Source organism: Phascolarctos cinereus, unplaced genomic scaffold (assembly GCF_003287225.1).
Source record: "Phascolarctos cinereus isolate Bilbo 61053 unplaced genomic scaffold, phaCin_HiC Scaffold_7;HRSCAF=346, whole genome shotgun sequence".
Taxonomy (NCBI): Eukaryota; Metazoa; Chordata; class Mammalia; order Diprotodontia; family Phascolarctidae; genus Phascolarctos; species Phascolarctos cinereus.
Window position 1 is genome coordinate 82,050,536 of NW_027556180.1, and position 12,905 is coordinate 82,063,440.

Below are 12,905 nucleotides of genomic sequence, written 5' to 3' on the forward strand. Positions count from 1 at the left end.
CACTTCTCAGAGGGCCAGTATCCAGACTGGGAGTCAGCAGTTTAAAATAAAGAAGGCACACTAGAGTGTGGCAAAAATCAGGAATACACAACAGTAATTTTAAGGCCACTATCATCAGCTGAAACCTGATGTGTTTAACTTATTTCTTAGGACCTGAGCAAGTATCTTCTCCAGCTAATACACTCAAAACAGAAATCAGCCTGTCTTTTGATTTATAAGTAATATGTTTTATATGATAATATAAAGTGAATTTGAGGCTAATTTTTCTTAAAATATATTGAAAATCTTGAAAATTTTTATTTTACTTTTACATAATCACAACAACCTATCTTTTTGGTTTTGTCCTCATAGTTTCTGCATTGACACCCACCATGCTTTGGTGACCAATATCTACCTGCTGATTGACACCGTAACTGGCTTTACAACAATAGCATCAACCTTCCAGGGTTGTCGTGGGAATCAAGTGAGATATTTTAAAGATGCATAGCATAGTGCCTGGCACATAGCAGGTGTTTAATAAATACCTGTTCCCTTCTTTTCCCCCCTTTAAAATTGACTATACGCAAAGATGTCAAAGAAAGAGGAAAAGGATTCCATGCACAAAAATATTTATGGTAGCTTTCTTTGTGATGACAGAGAACTAGAAGCTGAGGAGATGTCCATCTATATGAGAATGATTGAACCAGGTACGATATATCAACATAAGGGAATATTACTGTGCTGTTAAAAAAAATGAAGAAAGGGATGGGTTCAGAGAAACCTGGGATGCTTTCTATGAACTGATGCAGAGTGAAGTGAGTAGAATCAAGAGAAGACTTTTATACAATAACAACATTACAAGACAAATAACTTTGAAAGACCAAAGAATGCTGATCAACATAATAAGATACATTTCTGAATATGGTCAATGCAGGAATTTGTTTTACTTGATTATGCATATTTGTTACAAAGATTTTGCTTCTTTCTGTTTTTTTTTTCAGTGAGGGAGGGAGAGAAGAGGGAGTGAGAGAAAAAAAGATTTTTAATTGAAAAAAATTAAATTTTAAAAATGAATTCAAATCAACTTCTTGTCTTCATCTATTTGAAGGGCTGCCATGTAGAAAAGGGATTAGATTTTATTTTGAAGGAATCCAGAGAACAGAACTGGGACCCAGAGAGGCAGCTTGATGTTGTATTTGAACAAGCAACAGCTTTGGAGTAAGAAGACCTAGGCTCTGCTATTCAACACCTTTGTAACACTGGGCAAGACATTTGAACTCTTTGGCCTTCATTTTTTTTTATTCTGAAAAAGAGGCTTGAACTAGATGATCTCTACAACAACAATACATATGTGTGTGTGTGTGTGTGTGTGTATGAGTGTGTGTGTGCACACGCATATATGTATATATTCATACAGTCTTATATATGTGGGCAGCTAGGTGGCACAGTTGATAGAACACCAGGCCTGGAATCAGGAAGACCCATCTTCCTGAATTCAAATCTGGCCTCAGATACTCACTAGCTATGTGACCCTGAGTGAGTCACTTTACCCTGCTTGCTTCAGTTCCTCAAGATGAGCTGGAGGAGGGAATGGCAAACCACTCCAGTATTTTTGCCAAGAGAACCTCCAATGGGGTTATGAAGAGTTGGGAAAGTTGAACTCCAACCTTTCCAACTCTACTGGTAGCTCTTCATCCTCTTTACCACCTTGCTGCTTCCCTTAATTCTAGATTCTATGTTCTTTTAAGTTATGAAATACCATATTTCAAGTCTATGTAAGAAAGAATTTACTAACAGTTAGAGCTACCTGAAAAGGAATGGCATACCTAATATGAATTTCCTGTTCCTGGTTGTATTCAAATGGATGTTGGATTTATGGATTTTTTTTTAGATGGAAATCTATCAATTAATGGTTGGAGTAGAAGATATAAATCTTTTCCAACTCTGAATCTCTGAAAGTTCAAGGCTCTGTCTACATTTATGCAAACTGTCTAGCTTTGTTGACTTGTTCCAAGAAAGTACTATGTTAAATTAAAATAGGGAGTACTGAGTTCCACAGGAAAACTATTAGATGAGGTACATTTACATTTTGAAGAGGTAATGCAGCTTGGTGGATCTGGAAGAACTGGGGTCAAGTTCTGCCTTGGTTACATACTAGTTGTTTGATCCTGGGTAAGTCAGTGATTTTCAGTGCCCCAGGCAACTCTTAGAAAGCATCAATTACACAACAGTTGCCAATCTTAATTGGTGGATGGAATGTCCACACCAAGAGTCCCTTATATCAACAGAATTACAGAGCTGGAGCAAAAGGAAAAAAACATGAATGACATCACTATTCAATAATGTTGGATAGAATCCCTTCATAGAAGGGCATGTCTGTATGGAAAACTAGATGTGGGCTCACCTTTCCCGTTCTTCCTTCATTTTTTCTAGTTCTTCTTCCTGAAGTGTACCTTGCTTTCCCTTCTGTTCATTTTTTCCACCTTTATCCTCTTTTTTCTTCCCAAATCTGGGAAAACACAAAGGGAGCAGAGAGAGGGATAAGAGACATTAGCAATAATCCTATTATCCTTATAGTTATTCTTAGTTACAATGATTCTTATTAAACCACATTGTTCTATAGTATTAGAAAGCTCATTTTTACAGACAAAAGTATAACAATAATAGAAATAACATACATTCATATAGCATTCTAAGATCTAAAAACCACTTTCATTAAAACAACATCATGAGGTTGTTTAAATACACACACACACACACATAAATACATACAGACATATGCACACATCCCTCATGCTCGAAGACTTCAATATTCAGACTGACATCCCCTTGAATACTTAGAACTCACATTTTATCAACCTCAAAATCTTGATCTTCAATGTGCCTCAACCACCCAGAGGAGTAACCATATATATATGAGACAATAATGATATTGTAAATATCATTGTTTCTATAGATGAGGTGACTTAGGTTCTGAGAGATTAATTAAATCAGGTGTAAGTAATAAGCATTTAGTGAGCACTTACTATGTACCAGGCACTGTGCTAAGTACCGAGGATAGCAAAGAAAGGCAAAAACCAATCCTTGCCTTAAATTAGCTTCCATTATAATGGGAGAGACAACATGCAGATAATTACGTACTTACAAGACATATAAAATTTAATGGAAGGTAACCTCAGAGGCAGCGAGGTAGTGCAGTGGATAGAGTGCCAGCACTGGAGTCAGGAAGAGTTGAATTCAAATGTGACTTCAGACACTAACTGTGTGACCCTGGGCAAGTCACTTAATCCTCTTTCCTGAGTTTTCTCATCTGTAAAATGAGCTGGAGAAAGAAATAGCAAACCACTCCAGTATCTTTGCCAAGAAAAACCTAAAAGTGGTCACAAAGAGTTGGACACAGCTGAAAATGACTAAACAGCAACAATCGCAGAGGAGGGACTGGGGTGGGGGAGAGGAGGATTAGGAGGGTGAGAAAAGCATCCTACAGAAAGAGTTGAGCTATCTTGAAGGAAGTCAGAGAAGCCAGGAGGTGGAGGTAAGAGGGAGAGTGTGCCAGACATGGTGGACAGCCACTGTTGGGGGAATGGAGTGTCAGGATCATAACCTATGTGATCCGGAGTTAAGTATAAGATGACTGGAAAAGTAGGAAGAGGACATGTTGTGAAGGGCTTTAAATGACAGAGTATTTTATATTAGATCTTGGAGGTAATAGGGAAGCTGCTTTCATAGTCAGACCTGTACTTCAGGAAAATCATTTTGACTGCTGAGTGGAGGATGACTTGTGTGTGGGGAAAGCTGGTTAGTACATGAGAAGGGAGTCAAACTCAAGTTTCTTGACTCCACTAGGTAGAGTCACACACTCTATCCAGATCACTAAGTCCACTGGTAGAACTAAAAATAGAATGGAGAGATTATTGTTCAGTCATTTCAGCTGTGTTCGACTCTTCATGATCCCCCATTTGGGGTTTTCTTGGCAGAGGTACTAGAGTGATTTGCCATTTCCTTCTCCAGCCTATTTGACAGATGAGGAAACTGAGGTAAACAGGGTGAAGTGACTGGCCCAGGATCTCACAGATAGTAAGTGTCTGAAGCCAGATGTGAACTCAGGAAGATGAATCTGCCTGACTTCAGGTGTGGCATTACATTCACTGTACCCTATCCTCTCCTGTATGACTCTTCCACTGTGCCCTATGAAGCCCCTACTCAGGCTTTTTACAAAACCTTCATCTTTTGTCTCAGACTTTTTTTTTTAACCTCACAGAAACTTGGCCTTCTAGGAAGACACCATATGTCAGGGATCTCCAAGGAGGACTATTTCTTCTCTCACACTTTTATCACAAAGGGCCAGGAGAAAAAAAAATCAGTATGCTTTTGGCTCCATATTGTCAATTTGTTCTCTACTACTTCCCATCATTGCAACCTCATCTCCTTTGAGGGTCATTACATGCAGGTATTTAACCCTGTCCAGAACTCTGTTTCTCTCATTTAGAAGATTCTCTCTTGAGAAGTTTCCCACCTGGCTCACAGTCTTTCTTTTTACCTCAACTCTCACCCTCCCACTTGAGGACTTCAATTATTCAGACTGACATCTACCTCCTTGAATATTTAGATGTCGGGTTTCATCAGCCTCAAATAAAATTATCTTCAATGTGCCTCAACCACCCAGAGGAGTAGCCAGATCTTAGATCTCAGCATCACCCATAATTACACTCAAACTCTGAAATTCTTCTCTTTGAATAAAATCTGTCCTATCTTTCCTTCTGCCTCACTCTTAAATTTATTTTTCATCTTCGCCGTGACCTTCAGTTTCTCTTTTCCTTCCTGTTCTTTTAATCTATCACCCCAATTTTGGTTTCACTTTCTTCCCTTGGCCTTAGGTTCACATATACCAGTTCAGATATATAAAATTCTCCACCTTTGACTCCCTTATTTCCTTACTATACCACCATCTTGCCTGGTTTTGAACTCAGGGTCACCCCTACCATTTCTTTTCTCCTCTCCTCTCTACCTGCTGACCATCACTAAATAAAATCACACAACTCTTTCAATTGGGCTTACAGTAAATTCATATTACCTAACATCAAATGGATTCTCACTGTAGCCGTGGTATTCCTCCTCCCTGATCATACCCTCTGAAGCAGCTATTCTAAACCCCCTACTTTCCTAAACAAAGTATAATAGTTTTTCATGAGTTCTCCCAACCCACGTTTCTTCCACACCTCAAAACTCTACATCTTGACATATTCTCTCCTCCTTTGCCCTGGGAAAAGGGCAATCCCTTTCTTTGCCAAGGATAATTTTACTACTTGTGCCTTTGATCCCACCGCCTTTAGTCTTCTCTGGAACCTTGCTCCATTAACCATACCCCCTCCCCAACAACACATTCCATCACTGCCTAAGCCCAAGTCTTCCCTATGCTGACGTAAGGGAGCTGAAAGCCTGACAAGGCTTTAGGACTTGCTGGCTACACACACATACACACACACATATGTACATATGTATATATATATATATATATATGTATATATATATATATATATACATATATATATATATACATACATATATGTGTATATATATATACACACACACACACACAAACACATACATAATGAAGGCAGGAATTTGGCTATATATATATACACATATATATGTATATATATGTATATATATATATATATATATATATATTATATGTATATATATGTGTGTGTGTGTGTGTGTGTGTGTATAATAAAGGCAGGAATTTGACTAGCAAGGGTAGGGTAAATTCCTTGCCTCCTAAACATTTTGTCTCTGTATTTTCCCTTTTCCAAAATTCTCTGAATGGGAAGGATGATGTGATTTTGAAATTGAGGAAATGAGGGGCCCTGGGCTCTGAGAGGCCTGGCAGTTGGGAGAAGAACCTCTAGTGTGGAGGACAACTAGATACAATCTGGATAGCCAGGTGGGAAGAATACACCACCCAGGGGATCCCATTCTTCTCCACCTTTCCTTCACTCCTCCTCCTCCCATCACCTCTAGGCCACCCAACCCAGACCCTATTCCAGCTGCCACATCAGCAGGACATCTTCCATCAGAGTCCAGCCAGAGCCCATGGGTAAACTGGGTATAATTGGCTTTTTATACCACTTGGATGAGTTACAAGCCTTCTAGTGAAATGGAGGACCATTATATCTTACCATCTGCCCTGCCATTGCATCCTACAGTCCTTCAGGCCTTACCATTTGCCCTGCCACTATGCTCTCCAGGGCCTTGTTATCCAATCTGCAGGTACATCCTAATGAACTGAGTCTTTCCATTCACCTTGTCACTGAACTCTTAGGATTTTGGACTTTTTCATCTATCCTTCAGCTGAAATCTGTTATATGAGTTGTCTCCCCAAATTAGAGTGTGGTATCCTTGAAAGCAGGAATTCTCATAAATTTTTTTCCTATTTGTATTCTCAGTACTTAGCACAGTACTTGGCACAGAGTAAACACTCAACAATTTTTTTTCATTCAATCACTGGTTGTAGTCAAACCAACAAAGAGGAACAAAAATTGAGATCTTTAACAGACACAAACTAGGAAGTAGAGTTCAAAAATAGATTAAATCAGAGCACCCTCTTCCTAGTTAAGAAAACATTCTTCTCTATGTTCTAAAGAGCTTGGTAGCTGGAACAAAGGATCTGCTGAATGTTAAAAACAAAAAAGCCCATTCTAGGTATGACTCTGTATGGAACAGACAGAATACTCTTTAATGAATAAAAAAAAATGCCTGGAGGGTTTTTCCCTCTGTTCATATAGGGCTAAGTATAAAGGCTATTGCTTTTCTGAAGGAGCTGGGGAAAATCTGAAGACTTTGAACTAAAAGAGCATGGCAGAATCCACTGTTCTCATATGGAAGGCATATCACCACAGACAAGGACTGCAGCTGAAGCTAGAACCTGCAAATAGAGAGAAATTCTGTCACCAACTGCCCAGTGGAGCTAAGCTTGGCAGTAGAGAAATATACATCAGAGATGATGTACCTGGTGGAGATCATTGTGCAGTATGTCCAGCAGGAGCAGCATAATCACAACACCAGAGGACACTGGTGACCAGAATCACAAGTACTCATTTCATCTCCATATATATGCCTGGATCACATATCTTCCCTCTGTATATGTTTCCTATCTGTACCTATCCTTTTTTACAAATGAGGTACAGAGTATACCCTAAGAAATGCTTTACTTACTTTTCTTACACTATTTCATTAAATGCCTTAGCTTTTAATTGTGTCATCTGGGTAACTATTAAAGGAAAATACATTGATGGGTGCTCAAGGGCTACTCGTTTGAGTGGATGTGGACCTAACAAAGTACCTTGAGCCTGGGATAGCTTTGTCTGGAGAATCTATTCTATGAGCTTGAACAGACAACTCCAGTTACTATGAGGAAAAAAAAACTATTTATTTGGCCTTGCCATCCTCTCTAGCTATCATTTTGTATCTCTTTGCTGTTTTACTGCCAAGCTCTTTGGAAAAACTGTCCATCCCCACTGCCTTCACTTCTTCACCATGAACCACTTGCATCTCAGTCCTTTCAATCTGATTTCTGACTCCAACACTCTACTGAAATTGTACTCTTGGTGGTTATCATTGATTTATTAACTGTTAAATTCAATGGTCTTCTCTCAGTTCTTATCCTCCTTGACCTCTCTGTAGTATTTGACACTATCAACCTCTCCTTTCTGGAAATTCTCTCCCCTTCTTCTCCACTGATTTCTATGAAACTACTTTCTCCTGATTCTTCTCTGAGCTTCCTGACTGTATTTCTTATATATCTTTGCTAGATCATTAGTTATCTCTTCCCAACTAAGTGTGGGTACCTCCAAATCTTTGTCCTGGGACATCTATTCTCCTCTCTCTCTCTCTACTTTCCTCTTGGTGATCTCATCAGCTCCTTTTTTATCTCCATGCATAAACAGTCATGTCTATATATCCAGCTCCAATGTCTCTTCTGAATTCAGTTCTGAGTGGCAAATATCTACAGAAGAAGTCCACTTGGACGGTCTCTGAGCATCTCAAATTCAAAGTGTTCAAAATAGAATCTATCATCTTACCCATCTTTCTACTTCCCAAACTTCCCTATTTGTTTTAGGGGAACCATTATCTTCCTAGTCACCCGAGTTCAGAAACTTGGCCTCGTTCATGAGTCTTCCTTTTCTTTCATCCTCCATATTCAATTGGTTATCATGTCTTATCAATTTACCTCCCAAATATTTCTTATATTCATCTATCTTTCTTCACTCAAATGACAGTGTACTCTATTTTGAACTTGGTAATGAAAAAAGATCGAGCAGAGGGGTGACATAACTATTTCTGTGCAAAAGAAAGATTAATCAGGAAGTGGTACAAAGGATAAAAGAATGAAGAGGAGAGGGTAGAGTGGAAGCAGAAAGATCTTCTAAGAGGCTCTTGTAATAGCTCAAGAGGGTAATAATGAGGACATGTGTTAGTGAAGTGGCTGTGGAAACAGCAAGGAAGGAAGAAATGTGAAAGTTACCATGGAGAAGAATAGATTAGATTTGATATTTGATCAGAGAGGGAAGAGGCAAAAATAAAATCAACCATTCAGATATAAGAAATTGATGCGGGTGTCTCAGAAACTCAGAAACCATAGTCAGAAGGAGGAGGAGGTTTTGGGGAGAAAAGAATAAGCTTGGTTTTGAATATGTTAGATTTGGGGTGCTGATGGGGCAGCAAGCTGGAGATCTGTAATAAGTCTGGAGTTTGTGAGAGAATTCAAGGTAGGAGAGAATAAATTTGGGAGTCATCTGTGTAAAGATGGCAGTTAAATGGATAGCTGAATGATCAGATGCTGTGATCTCAAAATACCTCTGCCTATGATAATGATGTTTGGCAGAAGAAGAATTCATTGTGAGGAATCTGAAATGAAGTGAGTCCCCCCACCTTGCGCCCAGAAGACGATAAAAACAACAATTACATACAAATACTAGGCTGTAAATGCTAGATTTAAATCTTGCTTCTTTTCCATATTCCAAACCCCTTTATCTAACTATGTAGATTTCTTTTAAACCTTTGGAGATCAGAAATGGAAGAGATCCTGATATCAAAGGCAGAGGTAATATTCTAGCACCTGCCACACATTGCACTTTATGGCTTTAGCTAGTAAATTATTCTTTACTCTATCAAGTAAAAATAGCTTGGTGGTACTGTGGAGACAGAATGGGAAAGCATGTTAGAAAGGGGAAGTGGGGGATGTATATACATTCTGTAAAACAGTGTTTTCCAAACTAATTTGGCCATGGAACAGTGTTGGATTTGAACCATAATGATGGAACCCATAAATAGAACAAGGGGATCTGTAACACTCTTAAGACAAAGGGCTAGTCAGAGGAATCTGGAAATAAACTGGAAGAAATTAAATTTATTTCCCTACTAAAAATTGCTACTAGAATATGTATTTTAGATACATAGGTAATTTTACATTTAATATTTTAGAAGAAAAGAATATCACTAGCAATGAACTTTTCTCATGAAACCCTTATTTACATCATATGTCAAAGATTCTTTCAGCAGAACCATTTGGGAAATGCAGCAATGACTTCTTATCAATAAGTTTCAATAGCTGTCAAGTCATACAAAGCCAGAAAAATGACAAATGGATTGGCTCCTGTATATAATCCTATGTCCAAGTTTCAAGCAAAAAGGGCCGTGATCTATGAGGAATTTATTTCATTTGACAAATATAATGGTCACAAATTAATTCCAAAAAGACAAAAATAAGCTTTGGCAAAGTGGACAGCAGTCCACAAACAGAACTGAATTACGGACATTCTAGTTCCAATCCCCACTCCCATTTTATAGACAAGGATACTGAGGCCGAAAGGAGTGACATTATTAAGGTAACAAACATAGAAATTGGCAGAGCTGGAACTAGAACTCAAATCTCTTGACTTCCCTTCAATGTCCCATCCACTCTACCATAGGAATTTACATAAATATGCAGACTCTTCCTATTTCACATTGAGGCAACTTTTTGGGGGGGGTGTTTTGGAAGATTCATTTAGTTTGACATTTAAACATTTGTTTTTTCCTTTCCCCATTTCATAATTCTTTTGGTACCCTCACCAGGAGTATGAAGGGAAGAAATGAAGTTCAAACAAATCAATTCATTTACCTGTTAAATATTCTGGTAAGAGCTTTTACAAAGTAATGTGTAGAAATTATTGGCTAAAATCATGATTTTATGTTTCCTAGGCATTTCTATTATCTATAGCACTTAAGTCCCCATTACCACAGGTAATTGAGAGTAAGCTACATTGGATCACATTTTAAATGCACTAAGGGTTAAAAAGAAAGAAATAATATATTTTTTAAAATGCACTAAGGAAGGCTCCTATGATGAATCCTTTGATGTGACCTCAATAAGCTCGACTTTATATTGAAGAGGGGAGGGGAAAAGCACCACCCTGCAGGGTTAAAGTTTATATACTACTACCATTAGGTACTATTTAGAGTTTACGGAGAAATTCTTCCTGCCCAGGAATATCTCCCTCAGGCTGCTGGAATTTTTTTTTCATTTCACTTCAGTACAGTGTCTCAAATTTTAGCAATCAGACTCATTCAAGTTAACAAACTTTCTCTTTTGAAGCTCTTCTCTGATAAGATATGTATGGGTATGCCATTCATACCTCAGAAGGATTGGTTAAATCAGAAATACTTTCCTCCTACCTTCTGCCAGAAGTTAGTGATACTAAGGGAATGGACATTTTGATTTGATGAGGAGGGGATATAGAAGGAGGAGCAATTATGGAGGATGAAAAGTGGCCCTTTTTCCAGATGAAAGGGCCCTTGATAGAGAGATGGCACAAAAGCCCTGGGATCTTAAGTAGCAAAGGAAGGAGTGTAAGAATGTGGTGGAAAGGTACAGAAAGGGAAGTTGGAAAGCACCAAAGATAGCCTCAACCACTTTTGTCATTACCAAAATGAATAAACTCTTGCAGAATATAGTGGATGGGACTGGCCTTGGCATCAGGAAGACCTGGGTTGAAACCCTACCTCAGTCACTTACTAGTTGATTAACCTCAGGAAGGCACTTAACTGCTCTGTGCCTCAGTTTCCCCATCTGGGGGTTGGGCTCAATGGCCCTTCCAGCTTTAAATCCATGATTCTATGATCTAATACACTGCTTTGTCAGTGAGACTATTTGAGGGGACTAAATAAGAGATCTTTATTCATAACTAATAAGTATTAGACTTGGAAATTTACTTCATAAAGGCAGAAATAAATATGTAAACATCTCCAGCGGCACATGATTTTTCCTAGGCTTGGTGAATTCAGCCCCCACTATACAGCTAGTGATCTTATTTAATGGTCATTTAAACATCTACAAGTTCTACGGACTGAAGTGGTTGAAATAGAAACAGGAACAAGAGTTTACAGGCCTCTCTGCCTGCATTTCCACAAGCCTACCCTAAAACCCTCCCATCAAAGGTCTCTGTTGTCTGATGAGTTCTAAATTGGGTTCTGAATTAGCATATGCAGATGCTGATGAAATTAACTTCCTTCTATGAAAGTCTCTTAAGGTTTTCTGCAGTTCACTTTTCTTTAAAATTCGCCCAGCAAATTTCTTCCTATTGTGTGATGGAACTACTGGAATCTGATAAAAATTCAAGAGAAATTACCTAATTAGAGGGTTTTTAGGGGTTTTGTTCTGAACCCCCAAAGACAGTGTTATCAGTCACTGTGATGCTTATGCTACTGATACAATAATGAACCAACCAACATTTGTTGCAGACAAGTCTTTATTTGCTAAGGAAAAAACCCCACATTTTTTTTTTCAGGAACCCTCCTGTTTGCTGATGGTTGCTAGGGCCCATGCCTGTGACTATGAATAAGGGGAGTGGAATGCTATAAAACTATTAGCTTGCTTTTCACAATGGAAGGGCAATATTTTAAACCCTGTGAGTCCAGGCTGCCACATGCAAAAGTAGATACGGGGTTCGCTTTATGGGATCTGTCCAAAGGTAGAAGCTGAGTGACTCATGCTATTGTCAAAGCTCATGCACCTGGAAACGCATTTACTGCCTGGATGCTTTTCTTCTTTGCACAATTTATGCTTTAGTCACTGAAGAAAACCCCAATATTTGAGAAGAATCACGAATTCAAAAATCTCACCAATAAACACAAATAGAGTCAAATAGCTAAATCCTCAAAATAGGACTTCTAATCTGTGTGTTCAATTCTGGATTACTGGTAACGAGTATATATACACATATATGTATATATGGATATGTATACACACACATATATACATACATACACATATTAATGTATGTATATATCTATCTCTACCTATATTTATCCCTCTCCCTCTATCTCTCTGTCACTCTCTTTCTATCTCTCTGTCTCCCTCTCTCTTTGACTTATTTGTATCATGTTTCCATGATGATGAAGAATAGTTAAGAAAACAATGAATACCCTCAATTCTTTTAAGAGCTTTAAATCTTACTTCCTTTAAGGATCTACCTCCTTTCCTACTGACCCTCAAAGAACTAATTTTCCCTGGGACTCTAAATATCCTTATTCCTGGGATTGAGCATCTTAAACATAATTCCTAAATCTATGGTCCTGGCTACTTTCATTCCTGAGCCAAGAATCTTCAGATCTCCAGTGTGTTAATGTTTACTTTTAGGCTTAAAAAGCAGGGAGGTCCCACAAAATCCAGAGATTTCTGTCTAAGTGGATGAAACATCTGCTGGGCAGAGGCCTAAGCAGCTTGCTTCCCAAACTGAGGGGTTGAAGATGCTTCAGCTAATTAGCTTTTCTCATTTTGGGAAACTAGAAAACATAATGGAATTAGAACCACTGAATGAATGAAAAATAATTCTACAGGGCAGAGAAAGTAAAATGAGGGACAATATGAAAAAATAATTTTT

General features: G+C 38.3%; 1 protein-coding gene across 5 annotated transcripts in view; it reads right to left on the minus strand.

Moving 5' to 3' along the window:
• Positions 1-12,905, minus strand: part of PARD3B (par-3 family cell polarity regulator beta) — a 1,305,457-nt gene that overhangs the window by 216,078 nt on the left and 1,076,474 nt on the right. For all 5 annotated transcript variants that reach the window (XM_020972847.2, XM_020972848.2, XM_020972849.2 and 2 more), the window contains one exon: positions 2,384-2,488. In XM_020972847.2, coding sequence (XP_020828506.1) covers positions 2,384-2,488 — 105 coding nt within the window. The remainder of the gene's footprint in view (positions 1-2,383; positions 2,489-12,905) is intronic.